Source organism: Aspergillus ibericus (genome assembly GCF_003184845.1).
Source record: "Aspergillus ibericus CBS 121593 unplaced genomic scaffold BO80scaffold_3, whole genome shotgun sequence".
NCBI classification, from domain to species: Eukaryota; Fungi; Ascomycota; class Eurotiomycetes; order Eurotiales; family Aspergillaceae; genus Aspergillus; species Aspergillus ibericus.
Genome location: NW_020292101.1, coordinates 318,110 through 343,137, shown reverse-complemented (window position 1 = coordinate 343,137; position 25,028 = coordinate 318,110). Strand labels below are relative to the sequence as shown.

The 25,028-nt window shown below is 52.8% G+C and overlaps 8 protein-coding genes across 8 annotated transcripts; 5 read left to right on the top strand and 3 right to left on the bottom strand.

The window, feature by feature from the left end:
- The first annotated feature begins 448 nt into the window (after positions 1 to 448).
- BO80DRAFT_421336 (WD40 repeat-like protein) lies at positions 449 to 2,963 on the top strand. Its single transcript, XM_025718578.1, has one exon. The coding sequence runs from the start codon at positions 655 to 657 to the stop codon at positions 2,644 to 2,646; it is 1,992 nt and encodes a 663-aa protein (XP_025579603.1). The 5' UTR covers positions 449 to 654; the 3' UTR covers positions 2,647 to 2,963.
- On the bottom strand, positions 2,825 to 5,460 carry BO80DRAFT_478266 (uncharacterized protein; the record flags this gene model as incomplete). The annotated part of the gene is made up of 3 exons (XM_025723274.1): positions 2,825 to 4,096; positions 4,146 to 4,820; positions 5,213 to 5,460. 3 exons carry the CDS (start codon positions 5,458 to 5,460, stop codon positions 3,004 to 3,006), a joined length of 2,016 nt encoding a protein of 671 aa, XP_025579602.1. The 3' UTR covers positions 2,825 to 3,003.
- Positions 5,461 to 7,050: 1,590 nt separating this feature from the next.
- Positions 7,051 to 9,352, top strand: BO80DRAFT_421334 (transcription initiation factor IIA large subunit). The gene is made up of 4 exons (XM_025718577.1): positions 7,051 to 7,189; positions 7,331 to 7,432; positions 7,768 to 8,843; positions 8,894 to 9,352. The coding sequence occupies exons 1-4, from the start codon at positions 7,172 to 7,174 to the stop codon at positions 8,931 to 8,933; spliced, it is 1,236 nt and encodes a 411-aa protein (XP_025579601.1). The 5' UTR covers positions 7,051 to 7,171; the 3' UTR covers positions 8,934 to 9,352.
- A 1,171-nt stretch (positions 9,353 to 10,523) lies between these two features.
- On the bottom strand, positions 10,524 to 12,882 carry BO80DRAFT_132964 (zinc-coordinating transcription factor SFP1). The gene is made up of 3 exons (XM_025713601.1): positions 12,094 to 12,882; positions 10,940 to 11,999; positions 10,524 to 10,889 (listed from the first exon to the last, which is right to left on the bottom strand). The coding sequence occupies exons 1-3, from the start codon at positions 12,738 to 12,740 to the stop codon at positions 10,575 to 10,577; spliced, it is 2,022 nt and encodes a 673-aa protein (XP_025579600.1). The 5' UTR covers positions 12,741 to 12,882; the 3' UTR covers positions 10,524 to 10,574.
- Positions 12,883 to 16,554: 3,672 nt separating this feature from the next.
- dus3 (tRNA dihydrouridine synthase DUS3) lies at positions 16,555 to 19,364 on the top strand. The gene is made up of 3 exons (XM_025717390.1): positions 16,555 to 17,179; positions 17,233 to 19,140; positions 19,189 to 19,364. The coding sequence occupies exons 1-3, from the start codon at positions 16,998 to 17,000 to the stop codon at positions 19,271 to 19,273; spliced, it is 2,175 nt and encodes a 724-aa protein (XP_025579599.1). The 5' UTR covers positions 16,555 to 16,997; the 3' UTR covers positions 19,274 to 19,364.
- Positions 19,365 to 19,548: 184 nt separating this feature from the next.
- On the top strand, positions 19,549 to 20,818 carry BO80DRAFT_372663 (putative BAP31 domain protein). The gene is made up of 4 exons (XM_025716533.1): positions 19,549 to 19,773; positions 19,911 to 20,045; positions 20,094 to 20,197; positions 20,268 to 20,818. The coding sequence occupies exons 1-4, from the start codon at positions 19,753 to 19,755 to the stop codon at positions 20,644 to 20,646; spliced, it is 639 nt and encodes a 212-aa protein (XP_025579598.1). The 5' UTR covers positions 19,549 to 19,752; the 3' UTR covers positions 20,647 to 20,818.
- A 598-nt stretch (positions 20,819 to 21,416) lies between these two features.
- Positions 21,417 to 21,988, top strand: BO80DRAFT_132896 (uncharacterized protein). Its single transcript, XM_025713600.1, has one exon. The coding sequence runs from the start codon at positions 21,543 to 21,545 to the stop codon at positions 21,921 to 21,923; it is 381 nt and encodes a 126-aa protein (XP_025579597.1). The 5' UTR covers positions 21,417 to 21,542; the 3' UTR covers positions 21,924 to 21,988.
- mdm12 (ERMES complex subunit MDM12) lies at positions 21,741 to 23,630 on the bottom strand. Its single transcript, XM_025718576.1, has one exon. It carries the CDS (start codon positions 23,365 to 23,367, stop codon positions 22,054 to 22,056), a length of 1,314 nt encoding a protein of 437 aa, XP_025579596.1. The 5' UTR covers positions 23,368 to 23,630; the 3' UTR covers positions 21,741 to 22,053.
- Between the last annotated feature and the right edge of the window lie 1,398 nt (positions 23,631 to 25,028).

Below are 25,028 nucleotides of genomic sequence, written 5' to 3'. Positions count from 1 at the left end.
GAAAAGGACGACGAAGCGTTACTATTCCGGGCGGTAGTGGATGGTTGCCGCGCCATTAGGGCCCGACAGGAGAGGTGGCCCAGGAAAAGAAGTGGGACGGAGGATCCAAAAGGGTGTCGTCCAGAGGAGATGTGATATCCAAAGTCGATGACAGCAACACCCAGCCTCACCGGCTCACACACGATGATGAATGATCTCACCGACCCCTCGTCTGCAGCGGCAAGCGAGTGAAAATGATTTGAGGCAAAAACCGGCCACCGCCAAGCCGATCGCCACCAAAAAGGGAAGAGCCGCATGTCAGGTGGCGGCCTAGCCGGAAGAGGCTTAGGGCAGCCGTACCTCCAGTAACCGCGTTGCCATGGGAGAAGCAGAACTATATCCTTTATTTACTCGCTCCCCTCCTCCAGCCCCTCGGCCGTCCTCCTTTTCCTCTCATCATCTTGCTCGTTTTTTTGGTGTTTATCGACTATTCGCTGCATACCATATTGCGTGGGATTCAATTTCCTACCTGCATTCAATACCAGTGTGGCATTTAGGTCTTCGTTGTCCGGAGTCCAAGTCAGTGCGTGACTGGCATTGGCCTCGCAACTGGACCTTGAAGGCCCTTGTTCTCTTGATACCCCCTTATTCCTCAAAAAATAATTATATACCAGCATGGCTACTCCTATTGTGTCGACTCCCGTCAAGACCCATCATGGGATCTTCTCCACTAAGACGGCCGGAGGCCGCATGCCCCTCACGCCTTCGCCGCGCACCCACGCAGGAAGTGTGACGCCAAACAACTCGTCTCCATTCACACCACCCTGTGGTGCCCATGAAACCGGCAAAGAGCACGGCAAGTCCGTCTACGGTGGTAATCTCTCTTCATATTTCGCCAAGCCCGTCTCGAGGACAACCCGCACCTACCGTGAATCCCCCAAGTCCAACATCGCCCGCGCTCGCACCCGCAAGTCACCCAGACATCTTGAACTGGGCGTATCCGAATGGGCCCTGACGGGTACCGGTCCTTCGTCACAGACTCCATCTAAGGAGCGGCTACGGAAAGAGGTGGTTAAGAAGGAGGTGGCTAGGGAGGTGACTAAGAAAGAGGTGACCCGAAAAGAAGTACCCAGGAAGGAGGTGACCCGGAAAGAGGCTCCCAAGAAAGAGGTCTCGAGGAAGGAGGCGCCCAGGAAAGAAATTACCACTCGTACTACGAGGTCGGGAAAGACAACCGTTCGCATTCCACACACCGCCGGTGACAGATTCATTCCGAACCGTACTGCCAGCGAGGGCCTTGTGACAGCAGGCACTGCCAAGCCAGAGGAGAGCCAGCGGCCAAAGACCAGCAGCAATGATGGATCCTCTGTCCTGGCAAGTGCTGCCAGTGCTTTTGACATTGGCGGCCGCGGAACCGAGGAAGACATCACTGCAGCTCTCGAAAGTCTTGGACTTGAGGACAGTGAGACAACGACATCATACACCAAGCCAGCACCGGACGCTGTGGCGTATGAGTCCTCGTTGGCTGATGCTTGTGGTGTCAACCTAAACACTCGCATTCTAGCCTTCAAGCCACCACCCCCAGAGTCGTCCAAGCCAATTGACCTGCGTGCCCAGTACAACCGTCCCCTGAAGTCCGCCAAGTCTCAGTCTGCTCAGTTCCGCCGGAGAGTTCAAACGGCTCCGGAGCGTGTTCTGGATGCTCCAGGACTTCTCGATGATTACTACCTCAACCTGCTGGATTGGAGCTCTGGAAACCAGGTTGCCATTGGTTTGGAGCGCAATGTTTACGTATGGTCGGCTGAGTCGGGATCGGTCAGCTGCTTGTTGGAGACCTCACCTGACACGTACGTGAGCAGTGTCAAGTGGAGTGGTGATGGCGCGTATGTCGGTGTCGGTCTGGGAACCGGTGAAGTTCAAATCTGGGATGTCGAGGAGGGAACCAAGCTCCGCAGTATGTTTGGTCACGACTCGCGGGTGGGTGTCATGGGCTGGTCCAAGCACACTTTGTCCACTGGTGCCCGCAGCGGTCTGGTTTTCAACCACGACGTCCGTATCGCACAGCACAAGACTGCCGAGCTGGTCTCGCACACGTCTGAAGTCTGTGGTCTAGAGTGGAGGCCCGACGGTGCTCAGCTCGCGACCGGCGGTAACGACAACCTGGTTAACATCTGGGATGCCCGGTCCCTCAGCGCGCCCAAGTTCACCAAGACCAACCACCGCGCCGCTGTCAAGGCTCTCAGTTGGTGTCCCTGGCAGCTGAACCTGCTTGCTACCGGTGGAGGTTCATACGACCGTCACATCCATTTCTGGAACACTACTACCGGTGCTCGTACAAACAGCATCGACACCGGCTCCCAGGTCACCAGCTTGAGATGGAGCAACCACTACCGCGAGATTGTCAGCTCAAGTGGCTTCCCCGATAACTCACTGAGCATCTGGAGCTACCCCACTCTGGTCCGAAACGTTGAGATTCCGGCCCATGAGACTCGTGTCCTGCACAGCTGCCTCAGCCCAGATGGTCAGCTCCTGGCCACCGCAGCCGCTGACGAGAGCTTGAAGTTCTGGAAGATCTTCGAGCGCAAGCCCGGAACGAGCGCTTCCGCCTCTCGGGAGGGTGGTGTTGGCAGCAAGGCTGAGATGACCAAGTCTATGACCATTCGGTAGATGGGTCGGTCGCCTTCGTCCTCTTCTTCTTATGTTTCTTTCTTTTCGATGGTCATGATATATGTCCATATTTTGGGTTCGATATCGTGGACCGGGTTTGTCTAGATATCATTGGTTCTATCGGTGTTCAGTACATTGGGGAAAGGTTCGGGTCATGGGGTGGAGTTCATCGGTAACCGGCGTCTGTATCTAGGTTCAACCGTATAATAGCTACTCTTGTATAGAAAGTCGCGTTGTATCATCACTGCTCGTTTCATGCCTTACAAACCCGAATCTGGGTTCTGCGTTAAGGTATGAACACAAAGCTGTCAGCCACAGGAACAGACCAGGTCATGGGGCCTTCTATGTTCGCTTCCTTCAGTAGAAGTTTGTTTGAAGGGGCAAATCAGAATCGTTCAGCAGCAGATCCCACTGCAGTCCATTCATTTCCGGTGCCACATCAAAGAGATCAGACCACAGCTGGCCCCAACTTTCTTTTCCAGCTTCGCTCCACATGACGTCCTCATTAGAGCCACTCATATGGTCCAAGGGAGGAACATTTCCGTCGGCTACTATGGTCCCATCCCCAGTTCCTACATCGGACGACTGCGGCTGCACCTGAGCACTCGCTGACATCCTGGAGGGTCCGGTAGCGGCAGCGTCCCTTGAAGGTGTCCCTGAGTGTTGTTGGTGTGAGCCATGGAGAATTGATAACAAAGTCTGCATGTTTTTCTGAATGGCTTCCATGAGAGCGGGGGACTCGTGCTGTGATTCCTCCAGTAAGCGGATCACATCCAAGACCTCCTGCTTGCGGATATCAGCCCCAAAGGCAGTCGGATACATGGACACGTCGGTGGCTAGGATCATCGCGGCGAAGAAAACGTGATTCATGACGAGGCCGTATTCGAAGGGGTTGGAGGCAGCGGAATTACCGGCCTTTATTAGCGAGCGGTGAAGGTCGAGGACGGTTTTGGCGGAGCGAATGCACGTTGTGCGCGAATATTCGTATCTGGGGTCCGTTATGCCTTCGCGGTGAAAGGGGCGATGAAGGCGACAGAGGCGGACGTGGAAGCTTAGATGGCCCAGGGTTCGTTGCCAGGAGAGGGCGGGTAACTCTTCGAGAGTTCCCTCGCTTTCTTTTAGGCTTTCGGGGTCGATACGGAAGAAGGCCGGGATGGAGTCGATGAAGGTGTGGAACCATTGGTCTATTTCGAGGACTGTGTTGTAATTGGGTTGTTTGGACTCGAGGAGAGTGGGGCCTAGTATGTCGACGACTTCGCGGCATAGTTCTGCGTAGTGGATTCGGAAGATAAAGCTGGACATTGAGGTTGGGACTTTTGGGAGGAAGCTGAACTCTCGTCCACCACTTGCTAACCAGCTGTCGTCGATGTTGCTTGGGTGGTTTACTTGGAAGTGCTCTGGGTTTATGAGGTACGAGCCTTCATGAGGGCTTTGCGAGAACGCTGTTATCCTGTGGCTGTTAGTTCCTTGGGTGAAATGAATAAAGGAGAATGTGTTACCAGTCAGTCGATACCAAGTGCCACCATACTCGTCTTTGGACTTCGAGCTCGACCAAATCATAGCCGGAGCGTTCCCTCTCCTCGCGATTCTTAGCTGTGTCTAAACGGTGGATTTGCATCGCTCGAGCCATGCAGATTGCGCTGGCTCTGAGTGTTGGGACTTTGTGGGAATACCAGTCCTCATGTGAGAGGACACGGGCTAAGGTGCAAATGGCTTCAAGGGCCGTCGTTGACGGAGGCACGGGTTTAATGGGATTATCAATGATAGCAATCGCTAGACGCGTGTATGTCGTGAAAGCTCCCTTGGCCTCTGCTTTGGTGGCGTTGAACACTTGTAGGACTTCGGGCGTCGCAACCAAAGCAGCACCAGCAAATATGCTAAACAGCAGCACCATAATTGCCGGACTTGGTTCCTCACCCTCAGCCATGTCTTTGTAAGTCTTTTCTACCAGGGTTCTGGTAGAGGGAACATGGAGGACTCCAAATGTCGGCTGGATGGTCATGATAAACTGATCCAGTAGTTGCCGAGCTTGAGTCCACGGGGGAAGACATCTGGACACAAATTTCGTGTCTCGCAGACAGTCATCAAGGCCGGCCAGACGTCTTTGGGATGACTGTGACAAGATTGAAAACGGAGTACCACACTCACTGCTCGATTCTTGTACCTGGACACTGCTTTAGTTTTCGAGTAGAGGGAGAATCCACCCGAGACAGGTATAACCATATCACGTACGCGGCTTGTGATCAAGCTCGGGGTTGAGGAATTGCTTTCTCCGGGTCCAGAAAAAGTTGCAGGTGGATCTGAGAACACGTCGATCGTTAACAAAGTGCCTCGGGCAAACAACGATGCGTTGGACCGAACAAAACATACTGGACAGAACTCACCCACGGCAGCTTGGGATCTTTCGAAGACAGCTTCTTCTAACTTTTGAATCCGGCTTAGAATATCAGTAGGATCCCTTTACAATTGTGTCAGCGGCGCGTAGTAATGAATTACAGTGAGCGAAACAACTCACAACGAGGTTGTAAACGGGCAATGGGATGGAATGGCTGTCGTTGGCTGTGACATAGACTCTTGTGATGTGGAGACTGTGGCAGCAGTGGGCTGACTGCTACGCAAAAGCCCTCCCCGCAGTTCGTCCGGAGAGTCCGATGGACCGGAGTACTCACAAGGTACATTCCTCAAGGCACAATTCGGACAGGGCTGGGTACGATCACACCGCAGCTTTTTCGTTCGACAAAGGCGGCATGAGAGAGGTGGTCGAGACCATCTCTGCATCATCGTGTCTGGGACGGTATCATGTTTCCGTTTCATTTCTTATCGACGGTAGCGCAAGGTTAACACGATAGTGATCTAGATGAATGGAGAACAACAGGAAGTGGAGAAGACGACGGTCAAAAGTCAAGGTTCGGCTGCGACTCTCCACCCACGCCTTGCCGAGATCGGTAAGCGCCGTGCACGAGGAGAACCCTAACTAATTGCCTGTGGCCAGGCTGGTCTAGATTTACGTTTCATACTTGAATGAATTCCTCCAACCTTCAATAATCTATGGAGAGTATATATCGGAGGATATATTATAGCCTCTCGGCCAAGTCATGCGTTGAGCTTCCAGAACAATAACATTGCATTTGCGGGGAAGCCAGTAGTTTTGTTTGCTGTGAGGAGCCCCACAAGAAAACCATTAATAACGGGACAGTATTGGTGAGTGCAATGTTATTGCTATGAGGATTTTGATTGTTGCTGCGATCCAAGCTTTCTGGTTCAGTCAACAAGCTACACCCAATCCGAGAGCTTCAGTTTCCCATCGGTCTTGAAGCAGGAATGCACTTAGGAAAAGCGTGTGCCTGGGTATCCTTAAACATGCTCGATGCTACGATACAAGGTATAATTGAACAACCTTGTGTTGAAAAAAGATTGAGAGAAACTTCAACATCTGTTTCACTAATGATTTATTGGACCCCCGGGCTTCCACGTACCCAGCAAGTAGCATTTGAGGTGTTTGCCCAAGTAATTCGAGATAGATTAAGTGGTGCTAGACACTAGTAACGGACCCACCACCCTCATTGGCTTGTTCCGGGCTTCTATGGTATCATCCCGGTCCAAGGATGCGTACATTTCGGGGGCATTCCTCATGATCGTTAGGAAGATCTAGGCTTATAGTTGTAGATAAGGTGTGCCCTCCCCCATGGACAGTTCGATATCGTAGGTAAGGAACATCCTAAGTACTACCTCTTGACATGTTAGCTGCCAGGCCAGTCGAGAATAATCTATTCTAGAGAGCTATCCGGAGAGAATCGAGAATCAAATTCGTACCTTCCTTTGTCTTTATCAGCCTGGGTGAAGGTGAGAGTGTTGGCATGAGGTTTGCATGAAATGGTCACAGCGTGAGGTCATTGATTCGCCAGAGGGTTAGAGAGGCAGAGTATCTGAAGACTGGCACATTGTGGCCGAGGAAGAACAAGCCCGTGGCAAGAGAATCGAAGAGGATCTAGTCCGTCGTAGTCACGCCGGGGCAGATCCCCCGGACATCCCACTAGGGACTAGCGGTGGTGGTGACTAAGCAGCGGGAGGAAGGCGGATTTCGCCCGGAACGAGCGACTTTCACCTCAACCACATCCCTCCGGCACGCTTGCCTTGCTTTGTCTCTACCGTCCGGCATTTCTTCCGCATTCTACGGCTCATCGCGTCCAAAAGGTCACAACATTGGATTTCTGCAGTAAGGAAGACCATCTACAGAAGCTGTGCAGGTCTGAGGGTGATCGGAAGTAGTGGGTTGAAGAGACTCAACTGTCGCATTCGCCCGTGGCAAGCGACCGCTGCGACGGCTAGGCTTCACCTGTGATAAGCCCGGCAACTCATCCACGTCGTGCTCGCGCGTGTTAATAGGTCTCCGTGGTTGGCTTTATCCCATCGTTAGAGAACAGAGCAACAGAGCAAATCATTTGTCCCGCCTTCACATTAATTTCTCTTTAACTGATTTGACGAGCATCCTCTCTGGAGTATTGTCCCAGTTCCAGCTGCGATCATGTCAAACCAGCAGGTGGTGAGTGCTATCTTAAACAGCCCTCCCTTACTAGAGTTGGGAGCTTCTCTGAGCCTAAGCTGGGGCTTTATACTGGCCTTTGAAGCTCCTCTTCTCCACCCCATCCTTATGAAGACGTTGGCTCATACCAGGTATCCCTAGGGCACGGTGTTCGATCGTGTCATCCAGGAGGTCTGTGATGGCTCCCAGGTGGACTTTGAGGAAAGCGGAGTGGATCAGCAAACATTGTTAGACCTGCGCAGAGTGAGTAACCTCCCATCTTTCTCTTCTTGGTGATGAGCAGACGAGGTCGTGCTTTCGGGGGGGCGCCCCAGGGGGAGCCCCAAGCGGGGTCCGAGAGGTGCGGGAGGCGGCGGCCGCTGGGGGCATCGCCTGCTTATGAGTCTCTTTTTATACCACGCCGCTTTTACCCGCCCTAGTCGGCTTCTGCCAAGCCGCCTCAACATCGTCATTCGCTGCCCGTTTCCCCTTCACCTCTCCATCCCATTTGTTTTTCTACCTGTTTACTCCTCCCTTTTACCACCCTCGCCGATTTAAGAAATCAAACCGTCATATACTAATGTACTGGTTATCTCCAGAGCTGGCAGAAAAAGCTGTCCTCGTTGGGCGTTGCTCACTTCCCCTGGGATCCCCCGCCGCCGCAACCCGCTCCTCCTCAGGCTCAAAACATACTTCCTCCTACAGCGACGGTCCCCTCTAATGCTCCCCGGGCTGGTCCACCTCCTCAACCACAGCACCATGTTCCCCCGCCCCCTCAACATCACCTCCCGCAGTCCGTCCCTGGTACGGTCCCCCCGCTGCAGGCTCCCGCTCCCGTTGGGCCCCCTCCTCACGCCATGGGTCAGCCACCGCACATTAAAACCGAACCTGGTCTCAATGGCCAGCCCGGAATGATCCCTATGAACAACATGATGATGTCGAACGCCCCGAACCCCCAATCCGCACAGGAACGTGCTGCCAACATGCTTCGACAGCGGTATGGCGCTGCGGCCGCTAACTCGGTCAGCCAGATGCAAGCGCAATCACAAGCACAGGCAGCCATGGGCATGCCCGGCCAGCACCGTCCCCCTCACCTTCAGCATGTTCCAAACGGCCAGGCCCCACAAATCAAGCAAGAACCGGGTTACCCGCCTGTGTCTCAGCCTCCTGTCGGGAATGCTCAAACAGATGGTGCGGGTGATGATGCCCTGTCTGTTTGGAAAGCTGAGGTTGCACGGAGACGGGAAGCTGCTGAACGCCAGGGGGGAGAAGGTGACCGTATTCTTCGGGAACATCTCAAGCAGCGTATGCTTCAGTTAGAGGGCGGCGGTCTCATGCTGCCTCTAGAGGAGCATCAGTCCTCATCCAAACCATCCCAAGTGCTGGCGAACCAACTAGAATCAGGCAACGATATGGGGCTTGCGGCACATGGTCAACCGCCCAGAATCCCGGGTGCTCAGTTTGATGGCCCGGGAGGCGATGATGAAAGGGACGAGGATGACGAGGACGCTATCAATTCCGATCTGGATGATCCTGATGACCTTGTTGCGGAGGATCATGACGCTGAAGACGCTGTAGGTCAGGTCATGCTTTGTACCTATGACAAGGTGCAACGCGTGAAGAACAAGTGGAAGTGCACGCTCAAGGATGGTATCTTAACCACCGGTGGCAAGGAGTGAGTTTAACAATCCGTCTCTCTTGGAGTCCCCACTAACGAGATATTAGGTACGTCTTCCACAAAGGTCAAGGAGAGTTTGAGTGGTAGATAAGCCTCCACCTCTTTCTCCGAACGATTCCAAACCTTGTATTTCCTTCCGCTTCTTCTCCCTTTCTTATCTTCCTTCTTTTCTCCTATCCCCATCTGTAAAAACTCCAGATCTGTCCCAGAACGTCATGAGCAATGAACCAAACCCAAACTCAACCCCAAATCCGGTTCCTACACATATTTTGATGGTCGGTGCAAGCGGAAATTTGCCTCAAACGATGATTCAATTTTTCACGAACTAAGAAAACACCACACCGGGATTCCTGTTTCCGTCTTTCGTTTCTTTCAACAATTACTTTCCATACTCACTTTTCCCCACATTGGATGTATGTGGCGCGTATTGAAGGCGGACGGCGGTTTTCTCCCAGTTAGCTGTACTAGAGTAACATATTGAATGAAACAGATGGCCTTTGTCCTTGCCTATTCCTCATAGACTAACTTAACTAGTCTATTCTAGACTACCCAAGATAACGAACATGCTGTTTAAGATCTTCATTCTCAAATCATTGTATTGGAATTAAGCACGTGGGTACTGGCATGCACCAGAGTCACTAGTGAGGTAGGAAAATAGTGAAGTGCCATCGTTCCTCAATAGACTGGACCTATTTGTCCCTATTGTGTCGGGAACAATGGACTTCCCCCACATCCTACCACCACGATCACCATCCAACTACATATTTTTTTTAAAAAAAAATAAAAAAGAAAAACAAAGAAAGCATAACCGAGACGGATGGAGTGAAATTGTTCATGTTCAGACTTTTTTTAAACACCTTTTCTTTTGAAACAGGCAACCTTCAGGACACGGGAATCCCAAAAGCAAACATCAAAGGAGAAAAGAGAGGGAAAACTCTATCGGCAAGAAGTCAAAAGCCCAGCAACGAGTATTCAACAGTCACGGGTAAGTCAAAGTCCCAAATTCTCCAACAACACCACAGGCAAAAAAAGCAAAGTGACGCAAGAACGAAAAAGATAAAGGACAAACGCAAAGCAAAAAGCCAGAAGCCGGTCTGAAACCTATCTACAGAACTGACGCCGCAGAGCCACCATTATTTTTCGTCTCCCCTTTCTTCCGTGTGGAACATCATGTATCGACAAAAGGGTTCAAAAGACAACTGCGTTGCTCCGACTGCACATCCAGCAAAAACTCTCGCGCAAAATTGCTTTTCGTTTTTAATCCGGGACTGCCCAATCATTCCCTAACAATGTGGTCTTCCAAAGTCCCTGGTCGGCAGGCTTCTGGGCTGCACGGTAACCTAGCGTGATGTATCGCGTAGGGACATACCAATGGAAGACAACAAATAAGAAGCCCATCTTTCTGTTTTGACCCGAACTCATAAGACTGTCAAAGCAAGCAAAATGCCAGGCGCAAGCAAAGAAACCGGGAAATCCAAGCCGATGTTTTATCGGCGGATGAGGCGTGGGAGGTCTTCAAAGTCTTGGAAAGGACTGATCTATTACCAGACCAAAACACGGTCGTCCCAAACCGCGATTGACATGACGTTCATACCATTAACTCCAAGCCACCGAACCTGTCATTAAATCGTATTCCGCACGACGAGGCCGTCAATATCGTCGAGTCGAATTAGTGTGGGAATAATGATGCGTAAAAATGAATTGCATGTCCTTCGTGATAAGGGGACCTCATAGGAGACCCTCTTCACCGATGCCAGGTAGGCCAGCCCCAGCAACGTTGATGTTCTGTCCTTGCATTACTCCTCCGCCAAATGCCAAGTTCCGACCTGCAGCAAGCTGGAAATCAGGGTTGCACGGTGGAGAGTGCGATTTGTGGTATTTCAGGCCGTTCAAGTTCTTATAACGCTTGCCACAAACCTCGCAGCGGTAGGGCTTCTCCTTCTCCATACCAAGCGTTCCAGGATACGGCGTTGAGGTCTCGGGGTTGACGATCGAAAAAGTTCCATCGGCGTTGTCATGAAGCTGCTGGTTGTTGTGGCCATGCTAGGAAAGGGTCAGACGATGTATGGAGTGGATCGATCGAGACAACTTACAGCTTTGTGATACTTCAGACCGTTCTGGTTCTTATAGGCTTTCTCGCACCCAATGACTGGACAACGGAAAGGCTTCGGCTCCTCGTTGGGAAGAAGGGCAGTGGTGTCAGGAACACCCGCCAGCAGCTGCTGCTCTCGGATTCGTCGAGCAATTTCACTGTTGGGTCCGTACTGCGCTCCACTGAGCTTAAAGTGAGCATTGGGGGTGTTGATTCCACCAGTGGGGCTAAACAATCTCTTGGCTGGTTCGTCGATACACAAGTCCACCATGTCGTTGTTGTTTCCAGCGAACCTGCCAAACTGCGACTGGCCCTGCATCATTGGATTTTGCATGTGGAGCTCTCCAAAACCTCCAACCATGCTGTCGTCCATCTCCGCTGGGGTCCCCGGTGCAGACGAATCGGGTGTAGTCCGGAACTGGGAGTTCTGCAGGGGATTTGCCATCAGAGTAGGCGTGTTAACGGATGAAACCGTCGGGTTGTTTTGCAGCGAAAGCGGACGCCCGGAAGCAACCGGTGTTCCAGGCTGGGAACTTTTGAATCCCTGATGTCCTGGAAGCATGGAGAGATTCAGGTGCGGAACCCTTTGGTTGGAGTTACCGAAACCTCCCTGGCCTCCATCGCGCGGCTGAGGCGCGAACAGCTGCGAAGTGGCGGCGTCGTGATCACCCATCGGCTCATCAAGTTCCATGTCATCAATAGTGTCCATGTCCGAGTGCTGCTGAGAGTGGGGAGTCTGGTTCAACTTTCGTTGCATATCCAGAGTCCTGTCTGGTTGCAATCCACGGCCTGAGTTGTTATTTTGCTGACCCTGCTGTTGTGCCATCGCTACAGCAGCCATCGCTGCCCTACTGTCGCCTTGACTAGGGCGGTGCCCCTGCTGGGGGGACTTGGTGGCGTGGGCTTCTTCATAATGCTGCAATAGATCGTGAAGCGTGGGGAGAGTCACCCCGCAGCAGGAGAAGTCGCGCATGAAGTTCGCTTCCAGCTTGGGTAAGTACGAGGAAGAATGAAACGAAGGGGACTGGAAAGTAAACGGAGAAGTGCCGGTCATAATGATACTGAATGATTCATGGTTAGCTGCTGGTGGCCAAACACACCTTGCGCAATCAGGGGAGCACAGGAGATTGCCCCCCTTTCAACATGGACACTCACTCATCACGAATCCAGCTGCCAACAGATACACCGCCCCAGCTCATTCCACCCACTAAGCTTCCTGCCAAAGACTCGCGGCGGGGTTTGTCGCGGTTGGAACCCGACATTGAGATGGGTTTCGTCCCGTTGCCCCATTGTGCAGTCGCTGCACCGATGGAGTCCTTGCGAGGAGGGGGAGCCTTGAAAACACTGAGTCCGACACCGTTCGCGTGGGATAAGCTGCCTGTCCGCTCTCCATTACCGGCTCGTTGCAGAGCAGACGTCAAATTCGACGCCTGCTGTCCGGGGGGAGAGACGGAACTCTGGCGGGTGGCAATGTCAATCGGAGCGGCTGCACCGGTCATGGTGTTGGTTTGTAGGGGGGAGGAAGGAAAGAGAGGAAAGTCGTGGTCTGGATCGAAATGAGGGTGAAGATGCCGACTGTCAAAGTACGGTGAGGGCGTGTCGCCGATGTCGAGTGAATTTCGAGTCCACGAGAAATCCGAGAGCTTTTCCCTATCCGGTCTGCGCAACGGTACGCCAAACCCGAGGGGCGTGGTGACGGGGGTCGAGTCCCGAGTAGAGGCGCAATCGAGATCCCCGACAGAGGGAGAGTAATGAAGAGAGGGAGGAGGAGGACTATGCGTCGCTTCTGAGGACCCGAGCATGAAGGAACGATTCCACGACGGCGGTTTTGGGCGGGATCACACAGGGAGTGTCCACCACCCTCGGATGTTGTCCCGCTTTGGCTGCGGAACTGTGACGGATTCGGGAAAGGTGGCGGCACGTAATAACGATACTGCCGCTTAAATCACAGGCACGACTAGGTCGATGAGAGGGAGGGAACGCAATGATGATGGATACAGATGATGATGATGATGGAGCGGTGATGTGAAGATGAGGATGGGGGAGAAAGGTAGAAGAGGAACGCAGGACAACAGACAGCCCAGTTTCACCGACAGCAGCAGCAACAGCAGCGAGCAGCAGCCAAAGTTAGGAAGCCGAGCAACTGGCGGCAGCAGCCCCGAGAAGGAGGAAGAATGACTGGTCCTGTCCGGTCCTTGGGGGGCAACACCCACGACAATGACTCTCAGTGACTCTCAAACATTACGGTTTTATTACCCAGATTACTTCCCCCCCGTCCCTAGGTAGATTACGGTACGTCCCGGACGATGTCCGTACTTGTCTGAAACGGGCAAGGAGGGCCCCATTAGTCAGGCATGGCTGGGGCCACCCGTGACCCGGTGCCGGGCAATCAGAGGTGCCCAGCATCTGCCCAGTGCCCAACGACGAATCCGCGGCCGACTTACTATTACGTATGAGGGTGTCGAGAGATCCATGGGAGTTTCGCCCACTGGTCCCAGTGGTCAGCGCAGCTTCTGGTTCCCTACGGCTTTTAGCAGGTGGGCCCAGTCGCAGCACTGAACTTGACACCGCTTGCAGTCTAGTCGACTCACTAGCGCTTCTTCGAAAAGTCGATGATGATGACGGCGGTGGACTGGTGGGAAGCTGCTGCTGCAGGAGATCCAGAGGGGCGTCACCCTTGTATCATCCGCCGGTATCGCGCGGTAATACGCAGGGGTGGCCCCCGCTCCTGATCCCGGCCGTCTGTAATATTACCGAGCTGGATGGTCTCGATGGAGGAAGGATAACCGCCGGCGGTCCTAATTTGGGTGCTACCAGCTCACCTCCTGCTCCCACCTGCGTTGGCCTTGCAACCTTCATCCCAATCCATCCCATCCCACGTTTCCAGCCATGTTGATGTATCAATCCTCCAAAATTCGGACACAGCCGCTTTTCGGAACCAGCATGACTCAACTCCCCCCCTCGCCCAAGAACAACATACCGACAACATGTACGACATCTTGACGGGCAACATCCCCCCCCCCCCCCCCTCGGAGCTTAGATGGTCACGTCCTACCCCAAGGAAGCAGGCTACCTACCCATGGTTCGCATGTGCACTCATTCCTGGCTGAAATCCCTCCACGGCCTTGGCCTATACTCATAGGCTGAAGTTAGCCGGTTATTCCGTCCTGGAAGCTGGTTCATTGATTCTAGCGGTGTCGAAAGGGTCCAAAGCTTGTCATGCCATACCAAACCAGGAGCGTTGGATAGGCCGCCAGCCAACTCAACCCAACCCCACAAACCCCGAAATTCAGTGTACAACTGTTGGTCTGGATATTCAGGCACTTGGGGGTGGGTGTGGAGCGGAAAGTGACGGTTCAGGTGCAGTCGTTGCAGACTCCAAGAATCAGGGGCTACAACGGTTTCTTGGTCATATTGGCTTCCTCTTATCATTCGCATCGGGCATTCCAAGGACATCCGCCCGGGTATGCTCCGCGACCCCCTTCCCCCGTACGGCGTAAGCATCGATCTATAGTATCCCGGGATTAACCCCGATATGGCGATAAGCATGGAGCACGGCCTCTTATCGCTCCTGTTCAGCATTGGCCATATTTGATGACATCAACAGTATAGCAGCCTCGCTCTTACACCACGAGACAAATGGGCGGTCTGTATGAGCGTCGCCGTACCAACGATAGGTCCACGCTGTACTCCATACAGGCGAGCAAACACTACTTGAGCGCTAAGACGGTCTAGCAGCACATAACACACCGTTTCCCGTTCAACATGATCTGCTGATGAACCAGATCTCCTGGTATTGGTTGAGATGGTAGGAATGGGATGAAGCCCCTTTTTTCTCCGGGTGCCGATCGCCGCGAAAGTCGGGGAGAATGAACTCCCATTCTCAGTCATGCAATCAGCCTAGAGCATATCTTGGGTCTTGGCTCCAACACTAGAAGCACTGCAGAAGCATTTCTAATGGCTAGCGGCAACTTTGAGTCTTTCACCGCATTATCGGTCGAGTGACTTTGCCGTCCGGGAAGACATGCTTACCAATGCGACTGCACTAGAATAATGTCTGCTGGATCGATACATCGAGCAATATGAGAGTACTCTTCAGATCAGAGATACCCGGGTAGTGTCTTCTACATCCACCAGGGACGATGTCTCGGTTCTACTGACTCAGGTGGCCTACCCCGTGTCGGCGCCATCCGTTTGTTTCATCGACGTCTCAACTCTCAACCCTCGGCTGCGTTTTCCCCGGAACCTAATTCGAGTCAATGAGGCGTCCGTATCCACTTGCATAAACCCGGACTAACTAGTCGTATGTTGGAAAGACAGTGCACTTAGCTAGATACATACCGCATGACTGTTCGCCGCACTCGATCAATCAACATTCGAGACGCCTACTCGACATGGACTCTAACCTTCGTAGATAGATAACCCGGAAAGCCCAGTACTTATATCTCGAACATCTACATCACAAGTGATAGATCTCCTACATGATCAATCATGTTTGTGGATACTAGCATATCCACACAGCCCACGAAGGAACTATAACATCGCATGTCCAGAACATCTATAGAAACTCCGTACATCGTACGTGAAACCCAAAACCACCACAGTAGTACAGTATCGTGTAAGAATGACAAAGTAATAATCAACCCACGAATCACAAGAATCATCCATAATTATAGAAGCACATTGCCACCCTTGCATTTCCAAGTCCACGGTTCTTGGAATGCCACATGTGCTTTTGTCCCCTTGGAGTGGATCCCTCCGCCCTACCGTGAGCCACTGTACTCCGTACCTGCCTTATGCATTCTGTAACTGCACCCTAGTCTATCCACCCAGCCCGCCTAAGGAGAGTATGGAGTACGTACATACTACATACTACATGGTAGTATTGAAAGATCGCCTCCCCGAAGACAGAACATACATACATACCAATTTTAAATTTCCAATCTATAACTATCGCTGGTAATACATATACACAGGAGGCAAAGTTCCCCGTACTTTATGCGTAGCTTGCACGACAGTAAAAACTTAATGTACATGTAACATGCATGGGGAAGGAATCCTCATGTGGACATATCAGATCAGCAGGTACAAGCGCTAAGCAAGAGGTACCAAATAAGAGGCGCAGGAAGATCTTCTCAACCCGCCGATACTTACTGATGTCTTGTGACCAGGCTGCCAAGCCAAACTGCAATTGACTTCTGAGTTTCTACTGTACTATGTATGTGAATAGGAGTAGGTTATGGGGGCAACGAACGTGATGAGACGCTGATTATTGACTTTCATAGGACTATTTCTCCGACTTCTTCCTTTTTACTTTGGCTGCAACGTGTTGTGCCGATAGTAACTATGATCATTGCCACAGACGGGTACGGAGTATACTATGTATGCTACGGAGTACAGTCGTCGTAACAATCGACAACGGTCCGAGGAACGAATTACGCGCTGAGTGGAGTATACGGGGACCATACATGGATTGGAGCCCGAACGCGAGACGGCTTCGCTAACGACAGGCTGGGCTTTGGCGAGCATTTTGATCGACCCCATCGACCGTCGTTTAAGTTCTTCTAGAAACCCAGAAAATGCGAGCATTAGTCCAACATTGGTGGGGCCTACCCATGTAAGATTACGCTAGCCTGTTTGACTTGGGTAATGGGGGAGAGCCCGGCAAGGCGACGGCAGATTCGCTTCCGTTCTACCGCGTATACCGCCATCGTAACAGTCTAACAGCACAATCCCATCTGACTCAGGATTTGGCTGTCAAATGCTGCCTGCCCCAGGTTGCACCGTCACAAGTGGGCTGACCGCCTTCACCCGCCTCCGTCCCGCCACACTGGGACTGCCGCAAACGCCACTGACAGTGCAAACGGTGCAAAAGTACAGTCCGGAGGAGCGTGAGGGCCGAAATTTTTGCCCGCATTAGTCGATGCGGAGATTTCTTGAACTAGCATCATTGAATCGGAAGGGTCTGAATCAGAGCGCTAGTTCGAGCCCGACCTTGCGTTGTGCAGCTCTTTTTGTGAATCGAGAGCTGTTTTCCCAGAGGCAAACGATTGCTTACAATGGAGCCGACAACTACGAATCTGGAGGCTAATGCGCCCAAGCGTGATCCGCAGGCTGGCGATTCCGCTGCAGACCAGGAGCCACCCTCGAAGAGGGCCAGACTTGATGATGCTGCCGCTACCGATGGACAGACCGCTGCTCCAGCTCCGCGCGTGAAGGGTGTCGCTCCGATCAAGGCTGAGTATGTGGCAATTACATTTGTTGGCGCAGCCCAGTCTAACTGACTTGTGCTAGATTCATCATCGAACAACCCTCGAGGGGCCAGCCCGCCCCAGAAGCGAATGCCGATGACGCTGCGGAAGCTGCACACCATGATGGTCGCGCCGATGAGCAGAAAGGAAAGAAGAACAAGAAGAAGACCGGTCAGAATACGAATCGCAAATTTGGTCGATCCGAAGACGCAAAGGGACTCTGCTCGAGCGTCAACTTCCGGCCCGAGTTCTCCCCCGCCGAGTGCACCTTCGGTGAGAAGTGCCGCTATGAGCATAACCTGCGGACCTACTTGAAGGAGCACAAGCGAGAGGATCTTACAACATTTAACGGTCTTTGCCCCGTCTTCGATGTCAACGGTAAATGCTCCGAGGGCTATAAATGTCGCTTCCTTGGTTCACACGTGGAGGAGCGCGAGACGGCAGATGGAAGGAAGGAGTTGGTTCTCGTGGAAGATGAGGAGCGCAAGAAGAAGGTACAGCGGCTCGTCCCCTTCGCCACAGACGGTGTCGTGAATGTTGCCGCTGTGGAGGACAAGGTTGCTTTGGCAAGGAGAAAGATGGACTTCCCCAGGGCTGGACCTTATAGCGATTGGCTGGAGAACACTTCCCGGATTATGGAAAAGGAACTTCACAAGCGGAATCGTGGCGGAGTTGAAGCAGCAGAGAGCAAAGATGGAGAAAACAAGGATGAGAAGGAGGAAAAGGAGGACAACCGAGCAACCTACGTCGAGCCGCCATTCCTGCCATCGGAGAAGCGACGCCTGTACTTTGGACCCGAGACCCCAGCTCTGGCGCCTTTGACCACCCAAGGCAATATGCCCTTCCGGAGACTTTGTGTCGAACTCGGCGCACAATTCACCTACTCGGAGATGGCCATGAGTTTGCCACTGGTGCAGGGAAACAAGTCGGAGTGGGCCCTGATGAAGGCGCATGAGTCTGAAATGTTGCCTCCTACGCTCTTGCCGGGGGCAAATATCGTCCAGGGTTACGATAACTCCAAGGATTTCAAGTTCGGTGCACAAATCGCAGCGAACAAGCCCTGGCAAGCATTCAAGGCTACCGAGGCGCTGGCTAAGCTTACTCCGAACCTGCGTGTCATTGATTTGAACTGCGGTTGCCCTATCGACCTTGTCTTCCGGGAGGGTGCTGGCTCTGCCCTCTTGGAGCATCCGGCCAAGCTTGAGAAGATCATTCGTGGCATGAACACAGTCTCGGAACATATTCCTATCACGGTCAAGATTCGTATGGGAACAAAGGACAACAACCCGAATGCCTTGAAACTGACCGAACGTTTGCTCCTTGGAGGTTACGAGACAAGCTTGCTTCACCACGATGGAGCTGCGGGTGCCGCAGCCATTACTCTCCACGGCCGTAGTAGACAGCAGCGGTACACCAGACAAGCTGACTGGGAATACATCTCTGAATGTGCCGCTCTGATCAAGCGGTTGGGCGAGAAGACCGATGCGGTGACGGATACCGTGCGAGAGCCCGACGCGCGGACGCAGCCTAACGGTGGAAAGGTATTCTTCCTTGGCAACGGTGATTGCTACTCCCACGTGGACTACGATCAACACATCAACAATGCTGGTGTTGATAGTGTGATGATTGGACGTGGAGCCCTGATCAAGCCTTGGCTTTTCGAGGAGATTCAGGCGGGTCAGTACCTTGACAAGTCCGCTACGGAGCGCTTGGCGATGGTCGAGAAGTTTGTCAAGTATGGTCTGGAGACATGGGGATCGGATGAGCACGGTGTTGGTACGACCAGACGCTTCTTGATGGAATGGCTGAGCTTTACTCGGCGCTACATCCCTATCGGCTTGCTCGAACATCTTCCGCCGTCCATCAATGACCGGCCGCCAGCCTTCAGAGGCCGGAATGAGCTCGAGACACTGCTGGCCAGTGCAAACTATAAGGATTGGCTCAAGATCTCGTAAGTTTAATCATTTCAGTTGCAGTGAGCGCATCTAACAGCTTCTAGGGAAATGTTCCTCGGACCTGCCCATCCGGACTTCAAGTTCGAGCCCAAGCACAAATCGAACTCGTACGACGAGGCTGAGGGCTAAATATGCGCTAAAAGACGCGCTGATTAAGTTAGAAATGACGCATATAGATGATGTACATACGCAGCTGCTATCACACATGATACTACGAAGCACATACTAAATACCTGTAAAGACCCTGGGGCTATGACGTAGATGACAAAGGCCGAGCCGCGACCGAGGAGTCACGTGCGGGTTTCAGCTCCAGGCGGTGATGACGTCTTCCTCTCACCAGAAACTGCAAAAAGACCACCTCATCTCCTGAACGTGCTGTACCCTTTCGCTCCTCCTGGTACTGTCTATCCAGTATATCAGCTAGAGGTGCTCATTCGACCAATTCGGCTCGCTCTGCTGTTGTTCGAGCTTTTGACTTTTCAACCCGACCTACGTGACACCGTCGACTCCTGGCGACCTTTTCAAACCACCCCTCAACACAGCTTGATTCCAAGCCACAACCTACATTTGAAAGCTTTCTCAGAAGTTGATCTGTTAGCTTAAGCACAATGACTCTCTACTACAGTCTCGTACGTGACACCATTTTTGTCAATTCTCCTCGCAATGGCATGAGTTCGGGATTGTTGCAGCCTGCAGCCTGCAACCCCTGGCCCGCAGTCATCCGCAAACAGGCACCTACGTCGAAGTATACTTACATATGGCTTAGGTGTTCTGCCTCTTGGTGTTCGAGATGGCGGTCTTTATGGGCCTCATCATCCCCCTTCCGTTCACCGTGAAGAGGAAGCTCTTCGCTTTCATCTCGGAGAGTCCGATAGTAGCAAAATTACAATATGGATTGAAGGTATGTACTACAAACCGTCTATGGCTTACGATTACTTATCAAGCTTAGATCACGTTCATCTTCATCCTCATTCTCTTCATCGATAGCGTCAACCGCGTTTACCGTGTTCAGCTGGAGCTGGCCTCCTTTGGCAAGGAGGGAGGCACCATGGGGTATGCTTTTTTTACAAACTAATCCCTTTTATCGCTGCCTGGCATGAGACTTACGTACCCGCATATACAGAGCGGCCGCCCTCGGAACTGATCGCATGGAAGTCCAAGCCCGGAAGTTCTACTCGCAGCGCAACATGTACCTTTGCGGATTCACTCTCTTCTTGTCTCTTATCCTCAACCGCACTTACACCATGATCCTGGACGTCCTCCGTCTTGAGGACAGAGTCAGACTCCTCGAGGGCGACAAGAAGGCTGGCGGCAAGGACTCTGCCCGTCTTGCGCAGGCTGGTGATGCCGGTGAGATCGGACGTCTCAAGCAGGAGCTTGAGGCCAAGGACCGCGACATTGAGACCTTGAAGAAGCAGTGCGAGGGTCTTACCCGTGAATACCACAAGCTGGGTGACCAGGTCTCTGGTGAGAAGGACAACGGTCCCAAGAAGGACATGTAATTCTTTTCTCGAGTTTGCGACAAGAAATACGGCTGCGGCTTGTTGGTCAACCGGGGCTGGATTCTTTACTTTTAAGGCTGAGTGGTTTACCTTGCAAGCCGCCTGCAGGCTGCTCTCTGATTTCGATTATTCTTCGAATTCGGGTCTGGATAGGTAGATTGTTGAGATCAACACCTGGTGATCGGATGAACCCGATCTTACCTCCTGGAGTGCATTGAAGGTGTGATTGTGCTGGAGTATTTATAAAAGAGGAAGTTGTCCAAAACTTAGGATTATCTGGGATATCACTTTCAATGGCACTAACATATTATGTTGAAGTCGAGTCGTAAGATTCAGTAAGCCTGAGAGAAATACGGTCTCACGAGGAGATCACGAGCCTTCTATAAATACAATAGCCCACAGCAGTATGAGCCTCAGGCTAGACCCCACGCAGGAACATCGATACCATGGTCCCTCCACCTACTCAGCTCTCCATCACAAGAACCTCTATACCCCACTCCCCAGATACAACATGCATTCAACCTATAGAAGAACCAACCCCTCAATCCCAGAACAGCATTTCCAGAACAGATCTCCCCTCCTCCCTCCAACTAGTTCTTCAGCATCACGACCGATATCAAGCGCCCAGCAACCTCACCAGCTAAGTAGAAAAGAGATAAGCGTATATTGCTACTTCACCCCTTACTTTTCTTTTTCATCGTCATCGTCATCATCAGAAGTAACAGCTGACTTGAATACTCAAGGTAGATGAGACGATACCTGCTGACAGGCCCCCACTCTCCTACCAAGTACTAGATCCCGTCTTCCCTCCCTCCCGCCTGGGGCCGTTCCGGGACGGCTTACTAGATAGTCGGCACTACTTCCTAGCCTGAGATATATTACGGAGTACGTTTACTATGATTACCGGAGAGGAGGGCTATTGTCTACACGATAGGGATGCGAGTGCGGTGGTGAGAGTGTGTGGGTGTTTGATGCGACAGAAAGTTTCCCTGGAGGTTGGTAAAGGTCTGGTGATGTCTGGGCTTGCTTGGCTGACAGCGTTGATTGATACTAGGTCGCTACGTCACAAGAACAAGGGGGAGCTAATTGATGGAGTGAGATATCTTAGTTTGGCAATTATAGTATGTATTGTGATCGTGGGTCTGACAGCAAACATGTCGGGACTCGGCAGCGTGGGAACACAGGAACGCTTCCCGAAAGGGACGATTTCCGGAGGAACTTGGCATTGTTTGAGGGGAGATGCAGGCGCTAATCTTGATAAAACACTGCAGACTTAGTGCCATTCTGACAAATCGTTTAGTTCGAGGCGGTCTAGAGCAGACGGTGCGAATTCAAATGGTCGATCAAACCCTAAACCTCCACGGGCTTTAGATCAATGCGAGTTGACAACATTTTTCCGCGGCACAATTAGACCAGGAATGTCCAGAAACTAGGATAGACTAGCTCCTCCTCGAAGATCCGTCGCACCTGTGCAAGAACAAAACGTTCGACCTTGCCGACGTTCTTGAGGACCTGCTTTCCATCTTCTTTCCGGCCAATTTCACTTTCGACCCGGATTTCTTGCAGCAGACCACCTTGTCGCTTCGCAGAGGCGGTCGCATCTCCGCCAGGTCGTGAGTAATCGCTTTGGCCCCCGACATCCTGCTGGTCGGATCCAATCAGCGCGTCGGCGTCCTCGGATGACAGGAAGCAGAAGTGGATCCGCTTGCGGATGTAGGCAACCACTGCGACGCCGTCGAACGTGATCCCGGTGACGTTCAGTTTCAGGGGCAGCCCCACGAAGCTAGGCATGGGATAGTCCAGAAGAATTTCTGCCGTCAACGACAACCGCACATCCCCCGCGTATTTGGCATGACATAGAACCTGGAAATCCTCGGGCTTGCGCTCCCGCATCCGAGGAAACCGCAGCGGTTCCTCCGAAGGATCTCCCATATGCCCATGCTCCTCGGGGTGTGATCCATGGTCGGCACTGTCTGCTCCATCACCGGCGTTCTTGTTGGACCCGGAAGGATGAGAAGGTAGCGTACTAGATGTTGACGGGCGCGAGGTCGGATTACTGCTGTCGATATCGGCTTCCGGTCGCGATTGGTGCGCATTGAAGATTGGAGGGGGTGGGCGTCCCCTACTCCCAGGCCCCATCATCCCCGACTCATTCCACCCGCCTGCAAACGGCGATCCGCCAGCAACTGCAGCGAGAGGAGTTTGTGTCCCAGAAAGCCCACCAAGCGACATCAGGTGGTATCCGAGGGTTGATGTACCCCCGGGTATACCAGGGGTGCCGGCGCGGGGAAGGAAGTGCGGGTTGAGATGGTCGCCGAAAGCTATCGGAGACCGCAAGGCCGAGGGTTGGAAGCCTTCGGTGAAAGGGTCACGCAGCGGTTGATGCATCGCATTCTCGTCGCGGAAAGGAGACTCGTTGAGCTCTGAATGAGACCCATGCCACTGTGCCCCATGTCCCGAGACAAGCCCTTCGGATATGTCGGACGCTTCATCGTCGTCTTCATCCTCCTCATAGAAGTCGGCGAACGGCTCGCAAAGGTCTTTGATTTCGAGCTCGGGCGGAATGGTCCCAAAGTCGAACGAATGGACTTGTACGGAGCGGATAAAGCGTGGCAGAGCGACCTGCTGGAACTTGTCATGGATAAAGGAACGGATGCGCTCGGCCAGAGCCTCCCCATCCGGACCGGAGGTCGCGGCGCCCCAGTCAACTTCTATGGACATTACATGTGCAAGACGGCTGCTGTCCGGGGAGATGTCAGGGAAGAGGAAAAGATTCGAGAAATGGTCTAGAACTCCGGAAAAGCAAGTTAGAGGTCGATTAACTTCCCACCATGGTCGGTGACGTCGAAAGCCGGAGTCGGAGATGGCGCTTGTTTTTGTCGCGCTTGAGCGGATCTCGCAGCGTGTGGGGATCACGTGAGTCGGCGGTAACGTGACCGCATCCCCAACGACAATCCGACACGGCCACAATGCCTTCCATCGGCATCAACAGTCACAATGGAAGACTTTCAGTGACCAGAGTGAAATTTTGGCTTCAGGAAAACTTGTTCTTTCTCACGGTACCAATCTTGGTTGGAATTGCCGGCACAGTCGGTGCTCACACCGCTTTGGGTTTACTGTCCCAGCATTCTGGTACCCCAGTCCCTCCCGCCCATGGCCGGTCCAAGGGCGATGGCACAGCTCTGCGGCGCTGTTCTGACCATTACCCAAGCGGTGTAACATTGGCTGCACCGGACTGGTTGCTCAGGGGTCTCCCTGAGCCTGCCGTGCCACAAATCACAATACCGTGACCAGCAGATGGTCTTCATCGGCTCCATTCGATCACGACTGAGCTAGGCTATCTGGGACCCAACATTGCGAGTCTAGCACCAGCTACTATTGGCCTACTAAGGATCTCCCCTCCATAGGGACAACCAGATGAACTGGCTTGCTAATCGACCCCTCCTGTAACCTTTAAACTTTTGCCAACGGTATCTGCCTGAGCGTGACCAGGTTCAGCAACCGGTTTATCCCCAGGCCGATCCTCGCGCCGGATTCCGCGTCCCTCAAAATGAGAGCAGGCGATAACACAGGGCGCGACGGAGGACACCACTCCACGCTGCATCTTCGGATGGTCGGCCGATTTCTGCCGCACCTGTACACGCTGTCCTTTATGCTGCCTCTTCCACACCCGTGAAGCCGAAGAGGCACAGCTACCTTTCAGTGACTCCCATGATGGTCGGGCAGTGGGCACAGCAGCAACCTAGTGGCCGGCAGGCCCCAGTAGGACCGGCTTTTCACCCCCGATATACGCGCGGAGGCTCCTACTCTGACTGGCTCAGCACCACCCCCTCCGTCTGCAAGTGTTGTTGGCACCAGTCAAAATCGCTCGCCACTCGGCCACCTCGCGTCTGTGCCCCATCTTGTGTGTCTGATTTGCCGGTTCAGCATCAGGTGATAAAAGTCGTATGCGGTGCTAATGCAGCCATGATGTACGGGACTAATCAGGCTGAGAATTGGTTAGTTGGTCCTGCCTGACCCGACCTTTTCCACGCACAAACAGGTGCCAGCTTCTGCTGAAAGAATTTGTAAACAAAAAAATTGCAAACGATGAAGGAAGACGACACCAGCAGCATCTCCCATCTTCATTCTTTCGAAACCCTCATATTAGAACCGAAAAAAGTCCGACAAGTCTCCAAAGGATGAAGCCAGCGCGGTAAAGACCCCATCAATGTGGAGGGGTTCTCCATCCTGTTGACTCGCGCCACGAGGAAAGTAGGGCGACAAAGACAGGTTGGTGGTGGATTTGTGACACCCTAAGCGCCGTCAACCATGGTTCGATCATCCCGATGGGTCTGTCATGAGCGACTAATTGTTAGCCCCTCCGACACCCCTTGACTTTT